Below are 17,161 nucleotides of genomic sequence, written 5' to 3'. Positions count from 1 at the left end.
TCTTCATGAGTTTCAATGTGGTAGCCATTCATGCGGATATCCTTAAAACTCAACAGGGTACGAGTCGAATCCGGATACAATAAAGCCTCTTGGATTTCAAGTTTTGTACCATTCGGGAGTGTAAATGTGGCTTGACCAGAACCAACAATTACTGTGTCATGACCACCAATTGTCATAACACTTCCCTTACTCTTTTTGAGACTTCGGAAGTATTTAACTTCTCGTAGAATTGTGTTAGAGGCACCACTGTCCACTAAACAAATTTCCTCCTCCATTGGATTGTTTCTCGAAGTTTTCTATAGAGTAAAAGAATAAAATTCATTATTTATTCAATCTCATATAGAAATAACACATACATTACACACTATGTATGTCTACTACATATTATAATACATTATGTTTAAGGACATAATTATTACAATACCATATGTCCGAGGACATAATTATTTTACAACACACAATATAACTAAGGACATATCACAATACTTATGACATTATTTGAAGATCAAAGCATATCTCCATATATGTCATTAGTAGAAGTGAAATCCACCATGTCTTCAACAGTAAGTGGTGGTCCTTCCTTTTGCTGAGCCTGATCTTGGTTCTCCATGTTGTCATGAACTTCGTTCTGATGAACGCCTTGAGAACTTTCAATCATTGGACCAGTGAAGTGAGCTTCGTACTGGTTCCCTTGAGCCTTCTTGCTCTTGCCAATTGATTGCTGATACAGCGTCACCAAATGCTTAGAAGTTGTACACTTCCTTGCATGATGAGTAGTACAACCACATTTGTAGCAAGCTTGAGAGCTGCTACCCTTATCATTTTTCTTAAAATGATTCTTGCCCTTTTGTAATCCATTACTATTCTGATTCTCATTGCGTCTCCACTTTCCTTTAAACTTCCTATGGTTCCTTTTGGGACCACGAGACTTCTGAGTATTCTGAGAATTGAAATGTGCTTCAGGCAGCGGTAGTGTTCCCGTTGGACGGGACATATTATTCTTATCGAGAATTTCACTGTGCTTTTCTGCCTGAAGAAGTGCATATATCAACTCAAAATGCTTCTTGTATTTCTGCTGACGATGTTGTTCAGCAAGAATCCTCATATTAGGATGGAAAGTAGAAAGTGTCTTTTCAATGAGATCCGCATCGGAAACTGCACTATTGCAGAATCTCAACTTTGAGTTGATTTGATGCACGGCAGAATTGTATGCTACAACGGACTTAAAATCCTGGAAACGGATAAGTGCCCATTCTCTTTGCGCTTCAGGCAACATCACCGACCTTTGTTGATCATAACGCTCCTTTAAGGAGTTCCACAATGATAGAGGACTTTCTTCCATCATGTACTCCTCTTTCAGAGCAGGATCAAGGTGGTGTCGAATGAAGTGCAAAGAAGCATACTTTGTCGTATCTGCGATAGCAGGAGCACCTTGAGTAGGTGTGGTTATAGTGCTGATCAGATTCCTGGCCGCCAAGTTGATCTTGACATCCATGGCCCAGGTTAAATAGTTTCTGCCATCAATGGCAAGCTCAGCAAAATCCTTCTTGGATATGTCAGCCATATCCTGCATGAAAATATCATGCGCATTAATTTACACTTATGTAAATTAATTGTGTGTAAAATAAAATGCTTGAATCAAATTTAAAGGTCTAGGAAAAGCCTAAACGACCTAAAATGGCGTAGATCTTTGTTTTGTAGAACACATAGAGGTAGTCACCACGAAGTGGCATAGACACTCGTATGGCAATTTTCATGCCATAATATGTGTGCTTTCATTTTTGCTTCGAGGTAATCACTACTAAGTAGCGTAGACCTTATTCTTATGGTACTTTGTACAACCTTGTGTTACTTAAAACACTTTGAAGGTAATCACCAGATGGTGTAGACCTCACAGTTGTGAACAAAGCTATATGTATTGCCATAAGTGCAATCCATAAGATATGCGCAAAAATTGAAAGTAGTCATATAATTTTCAAGCACAGTCAACATGTAGCAATTAAAGATTGCATCCATAAACATGTTGACATTACATAGTACTATGTTAGAAAATACTAACAAACACATATGTACAAAAACTGAAAAAGCTAGAAGCTAATCAGAAAAGAAAACGAAAAAAATGGCAATAGGCCAAAACAGAACAGCCTACTACTCGTGGCAAAGCCACCTTCTTTCCGTTCTTTTATTCTTTTTTTTTCTCTGCTGCTCGTACAGCATGGATTAGTGGCTAGTGTGCTGGCTGTCCAACAGCCATACACACGCACGAGTGGATAAGGGGAGGCGACGGGATACTTCGTTCTCATCGACAAATCGTCCCCAATCCAAGCCAACTCGAGCGGTGGCCGTCTGCACTACTACCACCGATCTCCGCCCTCGGCGACTGCCTCACCGGCGCGAGGTCGACGGCCCCGGCGCAGCATCTTCCTCCTCTGAAGAAGATCCACCAGGAAGCTGCGTCCCGGGTGCGACGCCGTTGGAGTGGCCGTTGGCCAGTCCGAGAACCACCGCGCGGCTGCGTTGCAGCTCGGCCCGCGGCACTATGTGCCAGCGGCGGGGCGCCGATGGGCCAGTGGAGCTGCTCGCCCAGTTGTCGAAGACGTCCCCGAGCGCAGCAGCCCGCTCGACGAAGAAACCGTTCCGGCGGCCTCCGAACCGGCGCAGATCACGGGCGTGGCGGTTGTGGCGGCGAAGTCCACCAACACCATGGCGACGGCGACGGCCCTGTCGGCGTCTACCGCCGCTGCGAACAAGGTGCAGGAAGAAGGACAGGAGACCACGAGGCATCCTCTCACCTTTTCCTTTCTTCCCTTCTGGCTCTCTTTTCCGGCGAATGTCGCCGGCGTGATTTGCCTATGCGTGCTCTGGGCAGAGACAAGTGCTGATAACGTGTAAAAGAATGATTTTTTCCCCAAGATTTGTCTCCCGATTTCTTGCTTCCCTTTTAACATCGGTTCTCTTCGTTCATAACCGAGCACCGAACCGATGGACCGAAGTCTCGGTCATTGCTTTTGTAGATCACCGATCGGTAAGAGAATCATAAAACGGAATTTGAAAAGTAACCGACGGTCTAACCGAATGCCCAGTCCTAGTCGCGTTGGTTAGCTGTAGCTATTTTTAGGGATTGTGCATATCCTAACTATGGCAAGGATCGGCTGTGATCCTTAGCCTTGCCGTGTACTCTAAAGTCTAAACATATATGTGTTGTTGTCTATACATATAATGAGAAAGCCCCACGGTGGGCAACCCGGAGTATGCGCGCTGGTGGTACGCCGATCAGTGAATCGTCGGTGATCTATTAGTTTTAACTCGTCCCATCACTTCAACTCCGTCCGGTCCGGCCATCTCTCCCACTCGATCTCACCGCTGCCATGGCGGCAGCATCCGCCTTGCCCGTCTCTTCCCTCGCCCTCACAGCCACAGCCACCTCCCGCTCCCTCCGGTCAACCGTGGCCACCCCCGGCAAGCCGCGCTCGCCCTCGCCGGCACCTCGCCCGGGCGTTGACCGTAGCAGTGCCGTGGTGCGCGCTACTGCTCATGTCCCCGAACCGGACACCACCATCCAAGTTCAAGGTACTACTATATGCATGCATGAATGAACCCATTGTTCCCTTTGGATGTGTATAAAGTGCACCGTGTAGTATGTAGTACGCACCTACGGGCTGAGGGCTCCTTTTTGGATCTAAAAATTTCATTTCATGGGGGTATTAGAGGGTTAGAATTTTTTTCTAAGTTGGTTGGTCGTTTGTTTCGTACGAGTGAATCGTCGGTGATTTGTTTCTAGGGATTGGGAATCATATGTGTGTTTCATAGGAAATCTAGCATTCACTCCAATCTTTTTCCTTTACAGTTTCTTTGTTTCTTCAGTGGCATCAAACACTCTGTCCACACTCAAAAACGCTTTTATATTTTGGGACGGAGGGAGTAGTAAGTAGGAATCATATAGGCATGTGATTTTAATCTTCTTTTTTTATTCCAACGTTTTCGGGTAATCCCAGAAAGAGTCCAAGGTAGTACGACGAGTCTTCTTTGATCAAACTGACTGGGGCTCAGCTCTCCCCTCGCCCGCCCTTGAACTCCGCCGCCATCCCTCCCCTCGCCGCCCCCTGAGATCGCCGCTTGCGAGGTAGTATTACATTCCTCTGGTCGTGCCATGATCGTTGGAGAGCCAGTCTTGCCGTGCCGGGCCGTGCCGTCCGTGCATTTTCTGGAGCGCCGCCGGTTTGTGTTTCGCCCTTCCCCTGGGCGGAGCGCCGCCGATCTGTGGTCTCATCTCGCCCCTTTCTCTGGTGCTCCACCCCCGTCCCATCCTCCCTTGGTCGCCTCTCGTCAGATCCGGGCGTTCCCTCGCCGGATCTGGTGCTCGGGCGCCCTCCCGGTCGTTTCCCGGCCAGATCAGGGCAGCTCCCCGACGGATCAGGTGATTTTCCTTCGTTTGTGCCTTGTTCCTCTAATGGTCGCTAGATCTGGATGGTTATTCGTGTCGGCTAGGCATGCGCTGCGCCCCTATCGTTCTCTCCTAGAAATGTTGCTTCTCCCGTGGTCGTCCCGCTCATTGTTTTGGTCGTGGTCATGGATGCATCTGCCACCCATTGGTGCAAGGTTCCAGTTCAAAAGCAATTCTACCAACTGCGAAAGTACTAGGCATACTTTGTTTTGTGGAAAGTTTATGTTTTCTTGCTTGAAAGCAAGCTAGATTTCCACTCTTGACAAGTTAATACTCGCATTTCGATGTCTCATCCATTCTCGGAAGCTCAGCTCGATCACCCAAAGATGTCTAATTCATTGTTTTTCTTGTGCTCATATTTGTGAAAGTTTATGGCTAGTTATCTAATGTTGTGATCAAAATTGCCTCACAGCTGGAAGCAAGTGGAAACCAGCTATCTGTGTGGTCATTGTGGAGGTATTCAACACCGGGACTATACTGCTAGGCAAGCTAGCACTTGACGGCGGCATGTTCGTATTCTCCTTGCTCTCATACAGAAGTGTTCTTGGTGCCGTTTTCATGTTGCCATTTGCCCTATTCCTTGAAAGGTTAGCAATTTTCCTTCTCTTTAATTTTTGTTAATAAAACCTATCATTTTCATGGAAAGTAATACTATAACTCTTAACAATTGACTCAAGAATATATATGGCAATTTTGCAGAGGGAGGTGGAAAGAGTTGAACATGAAAGCTCTTGGATGGCTCTTTATCAATGCATTTCTTGGGTACTAAGCAAACTATCCTGTCCCTTTGCAGTAACATAAAACAATTGGTTTTGTAGTTCTTTTGTTTTTATCATCTAAACTCTTTGTTCCATGCCTATATATGTGTATATTGTCCTATGTTCCCATCAAAATCGATCAGAACATGACCAAGCACGCATTAGCCCACTAATTCAAGCAACACGTTGGCCTTATGTGAAAAATTTAAACTGAACCCGGCTGATTCTCCAACCCCCATATGCTAACACTTCTTCAAATCCTCCTCATAACAAATGGATGATTTGTGTACCAGATTCGTCAAATATCTTATGCTTTATTTTTATTTCTTCACAACTTATGTTCAATCAATTTGATAGTTAGATGTAAGGTTTGAACTTTGATCCCAATAAGCTTAAATGTAAAACTGGAGCTGAATCGTGATAAACCTGAAATTAATCCAATTGTGAAAGCTGTGTGGTTCGTCGTAAGCCTTCCTATCATACCCATTTTGTTCAGTTCTTATTTACGTTTGGCAAACTACAACAAAGACACCGATGCAGTAATGGAGTTTATAATTAGAGCAGATCACTGTTTAGCTTTTTTCAAGCAATTTGGAGACCGAATTACTTTATGCTTACAACATGAAAGTTGTAGGAAATTTCCTGTAGATATCTTTATTGGCATCATTTGTATGTTTGCATAATCAGAATTAATTTGCAAACTACAACCAAGACACTGATGCTGTAATGGAGTTTATGATTAGAGCAGATTACTGTTGAGCTTTCCTCAAGCAATTTGGAGACCAAATTACTTTATGCTTACAACATGAAAGTTGTAGGAAATTTCCTGTTGATATCTTTATTGGCATCATTTGCTATGTTTGCATAAGCAGAATTAAAGACACAAAAATAACAGTGAGGAAATCAGAAGTTACATGGGAAAAGTCGAGAAGCAAAGTTTGTTCTTTTACTTAGTTTTTCCTGAGGCTTAGGGTTAGTGTCATCCTATTTTGCCATATATAGTGTAGAGTTAGTTATACTCGTGTGAAGATCATCCTATTTTGAATTGATGTCACTATGTGATAGATATAAGAGAAGTGAATTAGAGATTCTGTATACTACCATATATACCTTTGCAGTAACATAAAATAATTGGTTTTGTAGTTCTGTTTTTTTTTATCCTCTGAACTCTATCTTCTGTTCAATGCTTGTATGTGTATATTGTCCTATGTTCCCATCAAAATTGATCTGAACATGACCAAGCATGCATTAGCCAACTAATTCAGTCACACATTGGCATTATTTGAAAAATTAAACTGAACCCGACTGATTCTCCAACCCCCATATGCTAACACTTCTCAAATCCTTCTCATAACAAATGGAGCACTTGTCTACCAGATACTTCAAATATCTTATGCTTTTTTATTTCTTCATAACCACAAAATAAATTAACAGGTTGAGATGCACAACTTATGTTTAGTCAAGTTTGTAGTTTACTATATGCACCATGCTAAGTACTTAAGTGTAATATAGCTATTTTTTGTTTGAGTATATGATTAAGGTACATGGTATTAATTGACAGTGATATTTTTTACTTTGCACAGATACTCTCTGCCCATGGCATTATACTACTACGGGCTCCACGACACGACTGCTTCATATGGTGTGATCTTCTCCAGTCTGACTCCCCTCTTCACCTTTGTCCTTTCACTATTGCTTGGGTAAGCAATCTTTTCTGGAGCTGATGTGATTAAAGCATCGATTATCCTAGTTCCAACATCACAAATATCATCGATTTATCGCACATTTCTGGAGCTGATGTGAAACACAGAAGTAGACACCTCTTTCTATTAAAAACAATTTTTTATCACGATAAGTGCCAGGGGCTTACGATTAGTTCCACTGATGTACCGTTGGCAAGTAATATCCTTTTCTGCACAAACATGTTAAATATTAGTACATTCTTTTTGTAACTGTTTGGATTCCCCAAAATGGCCAGCATGGAGAGCTTGCGCCTCAAGTCTAAGGAGGGCAGCGCGAAAGTGGTTGGGGCACTGGTGTGCTTTGCTGGGGCTCTTCTGATTAGCCTGTACAAGGGAGAAGAACTTCATCTCTTGTCTCCAGTTTTAAAGGGCATCACTAAGAGTTCTCATGGAGTAGCCGGAGGACACCACCACTCGAGGGGCACCTTGCTTTTGCTGGGAGATAGCATCTGCTATGCGTTTTGGTACCCTATCCAGGTTTGTCCAATTCTGATACAGTGTTTTCGAACTATGGCTTTTATCTATATTTCCCACAAGAGGTATAAAATGATTACAGTTTTTTATTCTTGTTCTTTTTTTCCCATACCGGGCTTACCCCCTTTCCATTGTCAAGATAACAGAAATACATCAGTCCAGAAAAACAAAGGGTGCAGGAAAGAAGGGAAAGCGAGTTCGAGCACTGCTAGGAAACCCGCTGCACACGCTCGTCATCGAAACGTGCACCACGGGGCAAAAACCTAGAAAGCACTAGGGCAAGCAGAAACTAGAACTATCACAACGCATATAATGCAGCGCAAAGTATCAGGATAGTAACATATCACTTCAAAAGAGACATCATTCTGGAGATCATGCAACAAAATATTCGCCAGCATCCAGCATCTCCAGCTGCTCCGCGAGACATCAATCACCAGCAACTGTGTAATTCGTAGCACCGCTAATCCTCATCAGCTTCAGAGCGTTCCGCGAAGATCAGCTCCCACCCTAAGCACAATTTTATGCATTTCAGATAGCCCAAGTCACTGCAGCTAATCCAACATAAATTTTCACTGTTGGGCCAGAAAGCATAGCACCAAGAATAAAATTGCCAGCAGCTATTGGGACAAAGATCAGTTCCCAATACAACACCCACTGTTTGCCAACCAATTCTAGCTACAGGGAATCGAAAAAATATATGTTGAGATGATCCCAGGCCACTTTGCAAAAGGAACAAATAGGGCTCCCAGGCCACTTTCTTTCTCTCATCACTTGCGTAGTCAAAACTGCATTTTGGAACAACTGCCAAAGGAAGATTTGTATCTTCAAAGGCAACTTAGCTGCCCAAATCTTTAAAATGGCACCCAGAAAGAGGTCTTTCAAGCCATTTATACATGGATTTGGTGGTATACATGCCATTTTTATTTGAGCCCCAGTGAACAGTGTCAGGTTCATTAGTGAGTTGCAATCTTTCCACACACTCACCCACTGCATGCCACTGATTAAGCAACTCAGGGTTTAACCTTCTCCTGAAGAAGTTATTCACATTGATCTGGTGGAATTGGGAAGCACTACTTTCAGGCTCATTGCATATAGCAAACAGCTGGGGGAATTGCTCACTAAGAGGAGCCTGCCCCTGAAGGTAGTCTTTCCACAGCCTAGCAATATCACCCATCCCAATATCTATGTTTCTACCAACCATATGAAGCTCTTTTATCTTTAGAACTAGCGGGTTGACCCGCGCATTTGCGCGGCTAGATTTGTTAGTTGGTGTTCTTATGTTCATGCATACTTGCTACACCAACTTCGAGACGCGGATAATAGGCATTATGTACGTATTGAAAATTATAGAAAAGCTTGCACCCAAGATTTACCTTGAGAAAACAATAAGCATGGTGCGGATTTCTGCAATGTGAGGGTTGGGCATGTTTCCAGGATCTCTCAACATCCTTTTTTCTGCTTGCACACAAATCAGATTGCCATCAATGTGCAATTCTTCTGCCAATGCCAGCCATGTCATGTATTTAGTCTTTCTAAGCTTCGCATAAACGTGGATTAATTCATGCATGATTAACTCATTATTGTATTTAATTCATGTCAAATAAATGCATACGTCTATGCAAGTGATTCATGTTAATATGGTTCTAACATACAAGGTTAATATTGGTCATCATTCGCAATATATTACATATCTTGTGAAGTTTATTGTATTTTTCTTCCATGCCTTTAGTTCAAAGCTTACCTTTAAGTACAAAGTTGAACTGCTAATTTTGTTACTATAGGACTTCTTTCAAAAGTTAGCTGTTCCATATACAAACCCAAAAGCTAATTCTAAGATTTTTAAAATGATTTCCACTATTAATCCTTTGCCTCAAATAGAGTTTTTTATGAATCAATTTGCTATTGTTCCTTTTTTATTTTGATTTTTATATTAATATTTATACAAAATTTAGCTATTTTTAGATATCACGGTGTTCGTATATAAGCATGAATTTATTTTTTGTTACTTGTTTTTGATGTTTCTGATGTCACCACATGCAATTTCATCTAGTTTCCTCCTTTTGGATGCTCTGATCTCGCCCGAGCCATCTGACTGAGATACTAACATAGGTGTGTCCTGTTTAATCTTTCACCCAAAGTCTAGCTAAATCATGTATAAATCTTACAACTGATTCTAATATGATATTCCAAATTCTTGATATTCATTGATGTCATCGATGATGTAACTACATGCACGCAGTTTAGTTGGCTTACAATATGAATTCGTCCCAAAATGTTTTGTGATAGTGGTAGCTATAAGACCATAACATGTCTACGGTACAATTAGTGGATTTTAATTTTTCTTGTTTGTAGATTTTATATCTACTATTTGTCATCGGAAATTGGTTGGACAGTATCATGCCTTGGTTATCTTTATAATAATTTTACATTTAATCATTACAGGCATAACTTAAGATGTAGCAAATTAAATGTATCAGTATATTTTTATTCAGGGCTGCCTCCACTGATTTCAAAATCTCCATTACTTTGGAAACTTGTGAACGCCATCTCCCAAAATGCAAATATTTTCTGCAAATATCGATAACTTTTTTGACTAACAGAATATGATGGAGTTAAAAATACCCACAAATATTGCTATTAGGTTTTTGAAAAATATTTGTTTCTATATGGATTTATTATTTTATTTTACACCAGTCTCCTGCGTGAGATATAAGTATACAATAGATAGATTTCCAAGAGGGGGAGTGAGAGAATCTAGGTTGTACTGTAGCAATAGTTTTGTTCCTCATATATTTGGCTTTAATGATATCTTGACAAATACCATCTTGTATCTCAAGTTTACACCACCATTTCACCATGAGAGCAAGATTTTGCTTCCTTAGGTCTTTCACTCCTAGACCCCCATTATTTTTGGATCTGCAAATCCTACTCCATCTAACCAGGTGTTATCTTTTTTTAATACTACACCCCTGAATTTTATTCTTTTTCTTGACCTGTAACAACGAAGTGTTTCTAATAATGCAGGTCAAAGTTCTAAAGGTCTACCCATGGAAATACTGGTCAACTGTATTGACCTGTGTTCTAGGTGGTTTGCAAACCTGTGCCGTAGGAATAATTATGAGAAGGGACAAACTGGCTTGGCAAGTTGGATGGAACATCCAACTATTAACAATTGTTTACTCAGTAAGTTTTTTTTCCCAGAAAGTGTTCAATTTTAGAAATCTCTTATGTTGCATGAATTTTATTACTTTCCACATTTTCAGATCTAATTGATAATTCCACTATATCTATAAGCCAACCTTAGTTTCTCAAGCAAAAGTCAAGCAGCCCTAGCAAGATAGCTTTCCATTGTAGATCTATGAGAACTAGTAAGGGAAATATTGGTTAGAGATTATTTGTAGTGTATTCAACCTTTATTCTAGCTAACTGAATCAGTGGGTATATCATTGTTAAAAGTTAGATGTTGACTTACTTCAAAATTGTGAAAACTTGCTTATGAGGCAGAATATTAAAAACATTTGTTTCTTGATTTTTTGAACTTGATAGTCGAAAACAATATGCAATAATCTGCCACATACTTGATTTGGAATGTAGGCTGCACTTGGCACAGCAGCCAAGTATTGGTTGAATCTCTATGCCGTGGAAAAACGAGGCCCAGTTTTTCCACCCATGTTCAGCACTCTGTCAATTATCTTCACGATGGTTCTTGGGGCACTACTACTAGGAGAAACTCTCACAGTTGGCAGGTACGTGTATTTTGTCTAGCATTTGGACTTGTATTGAAAGATTTTTGTTTACGCACACGCACACACGCACAAACACACACACAAAACAGAAAGATTTGGACTTGTAAAGGTCCACTGAATTTTAGCATGCTGCTGAGTCCCCACACAACAGAAAGAGATACGGTGATATAGGGTCTCCCTGTCTGATTCCTCTAGAAGGCTTGAAATATTCGGAGTAATGTCCATTGATTCGAACAGATAGTGAGACCGTTTCAACACTCCAGCACTCTATCAACCCACTTTTCGGCAAAGCCCAATTTTTGCATTACGGCTCGGAGATATGGCCACTCAACCCGGTTGTAGGCTTTTGCCATGTCAAGTTTTATAGCACAGGCCCCAGCTTTCCCCCTTTTCCTCTTTAGATAGTGTTTGTTCTCAAAGGCCGTGAGAACATTGTCCGTAATCAAATGGCTCGGCACAAAGGCGCTCTGCGATAATTTCTTCAAGAGTAGGTCTCAATCTATTTGCTAAGACTTTCAAGGCAATTTTGTAGAGCACGTTGCGCAGAGCAATAGATTTGAACTGGGTGAGGTCCTCTTTATCTTAGGGATCAAGACTAACACCGTCCTGTTCACGTCAGTTGGCATGTTACCACCATCCAGAAACTTCCTGACCGCCTTGCAAATATCTGTCACCAAGTGCCAATGCTTGATATAAAAACCCACAGTGAACCCATCAGGACCAGGGGAAGAATTGGGTTTCATCATGAACAATGCTTTCTCAATCTCCAAGTCAGAGAATGGCGCACAAAGATTTTCATTCATTTCATTTGTCACCTTGTGTGGAACAACCTGAGTCACCAAACTCGGTTCAGTGTAGTACTGAGCCTTGAATAAGCCTTTAAAAAAATCATTGGACATTGCCCGCATCTCATGTTGGATAGAACAAAAGGTGCCATCCTCTCTTTTCAGGGACGAGATTTTGTTGGTCCTGGCTCGACCTTTAGCTGTTGCAAGAAAAAACCAGTGCTTCTATCACCTTCTTTTAGCCATTTGACCTGGGAATGCTGCCTTGCCATTGCTTCTTCTCTGGCTAACAGGTCAGACATCCTTTTCATGAAGTCTTTCTCAGCTCTAGTTGGCCCAGAGAGGAGAGAGTAAGATCTGACGTCTTCCAGATTTTGTCTCAGACATGTGAGTTGTCTTTTCACAGAGCCGAACTCTTCTTTGCTCCAACTGCTCAGCTTAATTCTCAAGTGACTCAGAGATCTATTTACATCCTCCAAGTCCCCAGTCCCTCGCAGCCAGGCATTGTTGACCACCTCTTCATAGTGCTCATGTTTCCTCCACGTATTTTCATATTTAAAAGGTTTCGCAGTGGCGCCACCTCCGAGCCAATTTGATCTTCTCATTGTGATAAGGATAGCACAATGGTCCGACTCAGTTGTTTGGACATGAGAGACCGTGCTGCCATCAAACTTTTCCAAAAGTTTGTCATCACCAAAAGCCCTGTCCAGGCAAACCTTGATGTTGCGAGTACCATCCTGATGGTTATCCCAGGTGTATGGAAATCCAGCATACCCCAGGTCAGAGAACACGCAACAGTCCACAGCCTCCCTGAAGCCCTCCATCTTCCATTCTTCCTTAACCTCACCCCCGATTTGCTCTGTGGCACAGAGTCTCATTAAAATCCCCAGCGCAAAGCCATGGTTCATCTTGCTGTTGACACAAGTATTTCAGGAGATACCAGCTATCTCCTCTGAATTTATGTTTAGGTTCACCATAGATCCCAGTGAATCTCCAATCTCCTGCTCCAGTTGCTTCCCCATTAACAAGGACATCGATGTGCGCTTCAGAAAAATTCAAAACTCGCACTTTGACATTATTCGTCCAGAAAAGCGCCAATGCTCCACTCAGGCCATTACAACTTAAACTTTTGGCATTCTGCATCCCAATTCTCCACTTCAAATCTTGAGCTCTCGTAGCATTCAGTTTGGTCTCCGAGAGAAACCAAAGCTGGGCGATGGATCTCCACAAGGTTGTGGATCTCATGAACTGCCTCGGGCTGCCCACACCCTGGCAGTTCAGGCATAAAATATTCATTGGGTGCGGCGGAGCTGCATCACATTAGCAGCCACCATCTTGTTTGGGAACGAAGATTCATCATTCTTCTGCTTTTTATTAGTCGCCTACACCCCGTCAAGGTCATTGTTGGTTGTTGTTTGGCCCACTGGAACCAGCGCTCAAGAGTAGTCCTCTTGTGCCTTTCCATCTCTCTTGTTCTCCATCCCGAGGAGAAAAGTTTCTTAGCAATCTCTGAAACTCTTGTGGGTTCAGTCACACCCCCATGCTTGTCTTTAAAGATTGGGGAAGTCACCGCTTCTCCAGGTTTGCCAGCATCATCGTCACCAGATTCCCATGAAGTTCTGCTTGCAGCAGATCCTGTATAGGATCTCTGGCTTCTTCCTCCTCTGTCTTTTGAGTCACTGGTCCATGAGGCTGATGTGACAGCCTGGCCAAATGACTGAATTCCTTATCTTAAGGTTATCAGGCGCGCTCAGCTTTCACTCAAACGGCAGCTTGCCATCCGCATCACAATCTGCCAGGTTTCGGCATTCCAAATCTCCGTGCCCAATCACACCGCAGCTATGGCAGAAAAAAGGCAGCTTTAATACTGGAGATCATATTTGATTTCCTCCTTGTTCTTACTGATTGTGACCCATCTAGGGATTGGCTGATTAATGGGTAAGGATACCCTAGCCCGAAGAAAACTTCCAGCTGCTTCCCCAAATTCATCAACATCAACAGATCAGTGTTTATCCACTAATTTAGCAATCTTTGGACCTTTTTTGTTGTTCATCCACTCGAAAGGCAGGTTTAAGATGCACATCCAAATTGCCATCGAGTCGAATCTTAAATCGGAAGGGCGTAGGCGATGATCCAGTTCCTGCAACAGAGCTGCATGTCTTTCCACCATCCAACATCTTGTTGACAAAATCTGCGGCAAACACATTGTTAGCTACCAGCCTGATCCTCAGGCCTTTCGGGTTGCCCCAGGCTGGTCGCATTGCGTCTGTCACTGTCTGCACATGAATCACCGCATGGGGAAAGCACCTTGCAAGCGAGGGACCATTTCACCAGTGTAGCTACTGCTTTGTCTTCGTCGTTGCTCACCTTGACAACCTCTGTCTCGTCAGTAAGGATATTGAGACGCCCCATCATTGGGTCCACCCCTTCTTCAGTACTAGCCGCATCCTTGGTGACCTTGTCCTTCCCCTTTTCAGATTCCGCCTGAGCACAAACATATGACGGCATGGCAGCAGGCTAGCAACATGAACGCCAACTCATTCATATTTTTTTTTAGAATGGAGACGCACGATGCGTCCGGCTTTAAATTAATAAAGCCCACCAGCAGGCAGCATCCATAGGTAATACATAACAGGGACAACAGTTTTAACAAGCTAAAAGGGCCGAAGCCAAAAAAAACAAAGGACAAGCAGCTGACCGCCGCCAGGAGATATAACATAAATAGCAGTGCGACAGGCAGCCAGCCAAAGGGTAGCCAAAAAAGCTCCAAAAGCATCAGCTTAGGCTCGGGCCTCAACTTGGATCGTGCGGATCCGCTCCATGGCTTCCCGCATCCGATCCGCATCACGCCGTTTCCCCAACGGAGTCCATGTCTGTAGGAACACATGGCATTTGAAAATAATGTCAGCAGGGTGGTTAGGGAAATTGTGTTCGATCGTCATCTTATTGCGAATGGTCCAAAGAGACCAGCACAGCGCCCCTACGCATCGCCACAATACACGACCGAAACTGCCCCTATACGCAAGAAGGAGCCTACGCAGGTCCGACGTCGAGTTGGGGTTCCAGGTTTGGTCGAAAGCCGAACGGACGGCACTCCAGGCGAAACGGGCCAGGTGGCACTTGAAAAAGATATGGTTGGCATCTTCATGCTGACCACAGAGCGTGCAAGTACCATCCGAAGGGCCATGTCTAATGGCAATGTTGTTGGAAGAAGGAAGGCGATCTCGGAAGAGTTGCCAAAGGAAAATTTTGATCTTCAGAGGGATGGCCGCTTTCCATAGCCCCCTAGCTATGTCTAGTGACGGTCCTTCGGTCATCTTGTTGTAGAGGGATTGGACCGAGAACTTCCCAGAGTTCGTGAGGGACCAAGAGACCGTGTCCTTCTCGGGGAGAAGAGTGAAGCCTTGCACCTTAGCTAGGAGCCCATCCCAGCTGGCGCGTTCATGAGTGAGGAGTGGCCTTTTGAAGGAGATGGCGGGAGGGTTACATCTAAGCGCATCGGCCACCATAATGTCAACGTTGGTAGCCAGTTGGTAGATGGCAAAATGGCTCTGCCAGAGGGGCTCCGGACCAAGCCAGTGGTCGAGCCAAAACCGCGTAGAAGCCCCATTATTAACATTGAACTTGGCTCCGAGAGTGAAGGCAAGCTTAACAGCCTGGATGTCGTTCCAAAAAGACGATCCCTTCGCCTTTGAGGCAAAAAAAATTCCGTCCGGAAAGTATTTGGCCCGGAGGATTTCAGCCCAGAGCCCTTGCTCGTTTTCGGAAAGTTTCCAGATCCACTTGGCAAGGAGCGCCACATTCATAAGTTTGGAGTTCAGGATCCCGAGACCACCAAATTTCTTGGGGCGGCAAAGCGCCGCCCACTTGATAAGGTGGTATTTCTTCTTGGTCCCAGTTCCTTCCCAAAAGAACTTAGACCTGAGTGTGTCCAGTTCCTTCCCAAAAAAACTTGATAAGGCCAACTCATTCATATGACATATGTAAAAGTGCCTTTATTTAATTTCAACGGACAGTGAAAAATGTAGCTTAACATATTATGAGACGGAGATAATGAATACTGTAGCTTAACAAATGTTGTGATTTAGTTGTACAAATTTTAACCAGAATTACATTTTATGTGATAGTTTGACAGTTGGTTGTTTCAATGTTAAAATTTATATATTGTATTCCAAAAGTGACACATTTTATTGTTGTATGCAGCTTGTTGGGCAGTGCGTTTGTTTTCATTGGACTGTACACGTACCTCTATGGAAAGGCAAGAGAGGTACATGCAAAGACAGCACCAGGTTCAAGCCATGAAAGTCTTCAAGTCCAACCTGTCCCTGATTCAAAGTGTGACGATCCAGAATCGGGTCCTTGATTCTGGGGAAACTATTCCTGTAGTGAGCTTTGAATGTGCAGTTGACATCAGCTGTGGTTAGCATGTGAGATAGTGAAGTAAGATGGTCTAACCAATCCTAAGGCGTGTCGTGCTGCATTAATGTCTTGTTGGATTATATGATTGTGATGCCACCTAGGACAATATATTCAACTTGAGAATGCATGCAACTGCACTATGTATTAGTAGAACACACTGACGAGCAAGGTGTTGGTGTTTTGTTGAACTAGTATTTTGTGCTATCTAGTGACGTTATTTGGAGAAGTTAGTATCTCTTGGTGTTGCATTCTTGTTTTGCAAGTTGTTGCAGCAAGTCGTGTTTGTGTGTTTTCTTCATTTCTTGCATTTGATGAACAACTCAATCCAACAAGGGATCGAAACCTCCCAAGGTTCCATTTGTTTTGCTTGTAAAAATAGTGCCCAAGTGCCTCATTGGATGCCCAATGCCTACGGGCATCTTCAAGGGAGACCTGCAAAACTCTGGTATAGTATGTCAGACCGGACATCTTCGAGGACGTCTATATTCCGGTATTTTGGAGACAAACATGGGACGATTTGTAGGAGTCTGGACAAAAACACCAGAATTTTTTGTTTGCGCAGCCTCCTTTCTCTCCAAGACGCGTCGCCCCGCGGAGCCACCACTGCCTCCAGCCGGCGCTCGAGTGGGCCCTCGTCGTGGATGCGCACGAACGTGGCGGTTGCGGCGTCGAAGCCCTCCGGCGAGGTGCGGAAGATATGGCACAACCTGCTCGTGCTCGACCGGAGCCACAGCCAGCAGGACGCGAGCGCGGAGTAGCTGCATCGGAGGGCGGCGTGCGCGCATGGCGGGAC

At 43.4% G+C, this 17,161-nt stretch overlaps 1 protein-coding gene across 1 annotated transcript; it reads left to right on the top strand.

The window, feature by feature from the left end:
* The first annotated feature begins 3,237 nt into the window (after nt 1–3,237).
* On the top strand, nt 3,238–16,661 carry LOC119357032 (WAT1-related protein At5g64700-like). The gene is made up of 8 exons (XM_037624020.1): nt 3,238–3,570; nt 4,857–5,031; nt 5,144–5,206; nt 6,786–6,902; nt 7,181–7,421; nt 10,443–10,601; nt 11,013–11,164; nt 16,153–16,661. The coding sequence occupies exons 1-8, from the start codon at nt 3,369–3,371 to the stop codon at nt 16,310–16,312; spliced, it is 1,269 nt and encodes a 422-aa protein (XP_037479917.1). The 5' UTR covers nt 3,238–3,368; the 3' UTR covers nt 16,313–16,661.
* The last annotated feature ends 500 nt before the right edge of the window (nt 16,662–17,161 follow it).

This window comes from Triticum dicoccoides, chromosome 2A, assembly GCF_002162155.2.
Source record: "Triticum dicoccoides isolate Atlit2015 ecotype Zavitan chromosome 2A, WEW_v2.0, whole genome shotgun sequence".
NCBI classification, from domain to species: Eukaryota; Viridiplantae; Streptophyta; class Magnoliopsida; order Poales; family Poaceae; genus Triticum; species Triticum dicoccoides.
The sequence above is the reverse complement of the archived record's forward strand: the minus strand, read 5'-3'. Positions and strand labels throughout refer to the sequence as shown.

Excerpts from the sequence above, each read along its gene's own strand:
- LOC119357032 (XM_037624020.1), top strand. The coding sequence starts at position 3,369 with ATGGCGGCAGCATCCGCCTTGCCCGTCTCTTCCCTCGCCCTCACAGCC. Across the intron at positions 5,032-5,143 it reads TTTGCCCTATTCCTTGAAAG|AGGGAGGTGGAAAGAGTTGA; the intron begins GTTAGCAATTTT and ends GCAATTTTGCAG. Across the intron at positions 10,602-11,012 it reads TATTAACAATTGTTTACTCA|GCTGCACTTGGCACAGCAGC; the intron begins GTAAGTTTTTTT and ends TTTGGAATGTAG.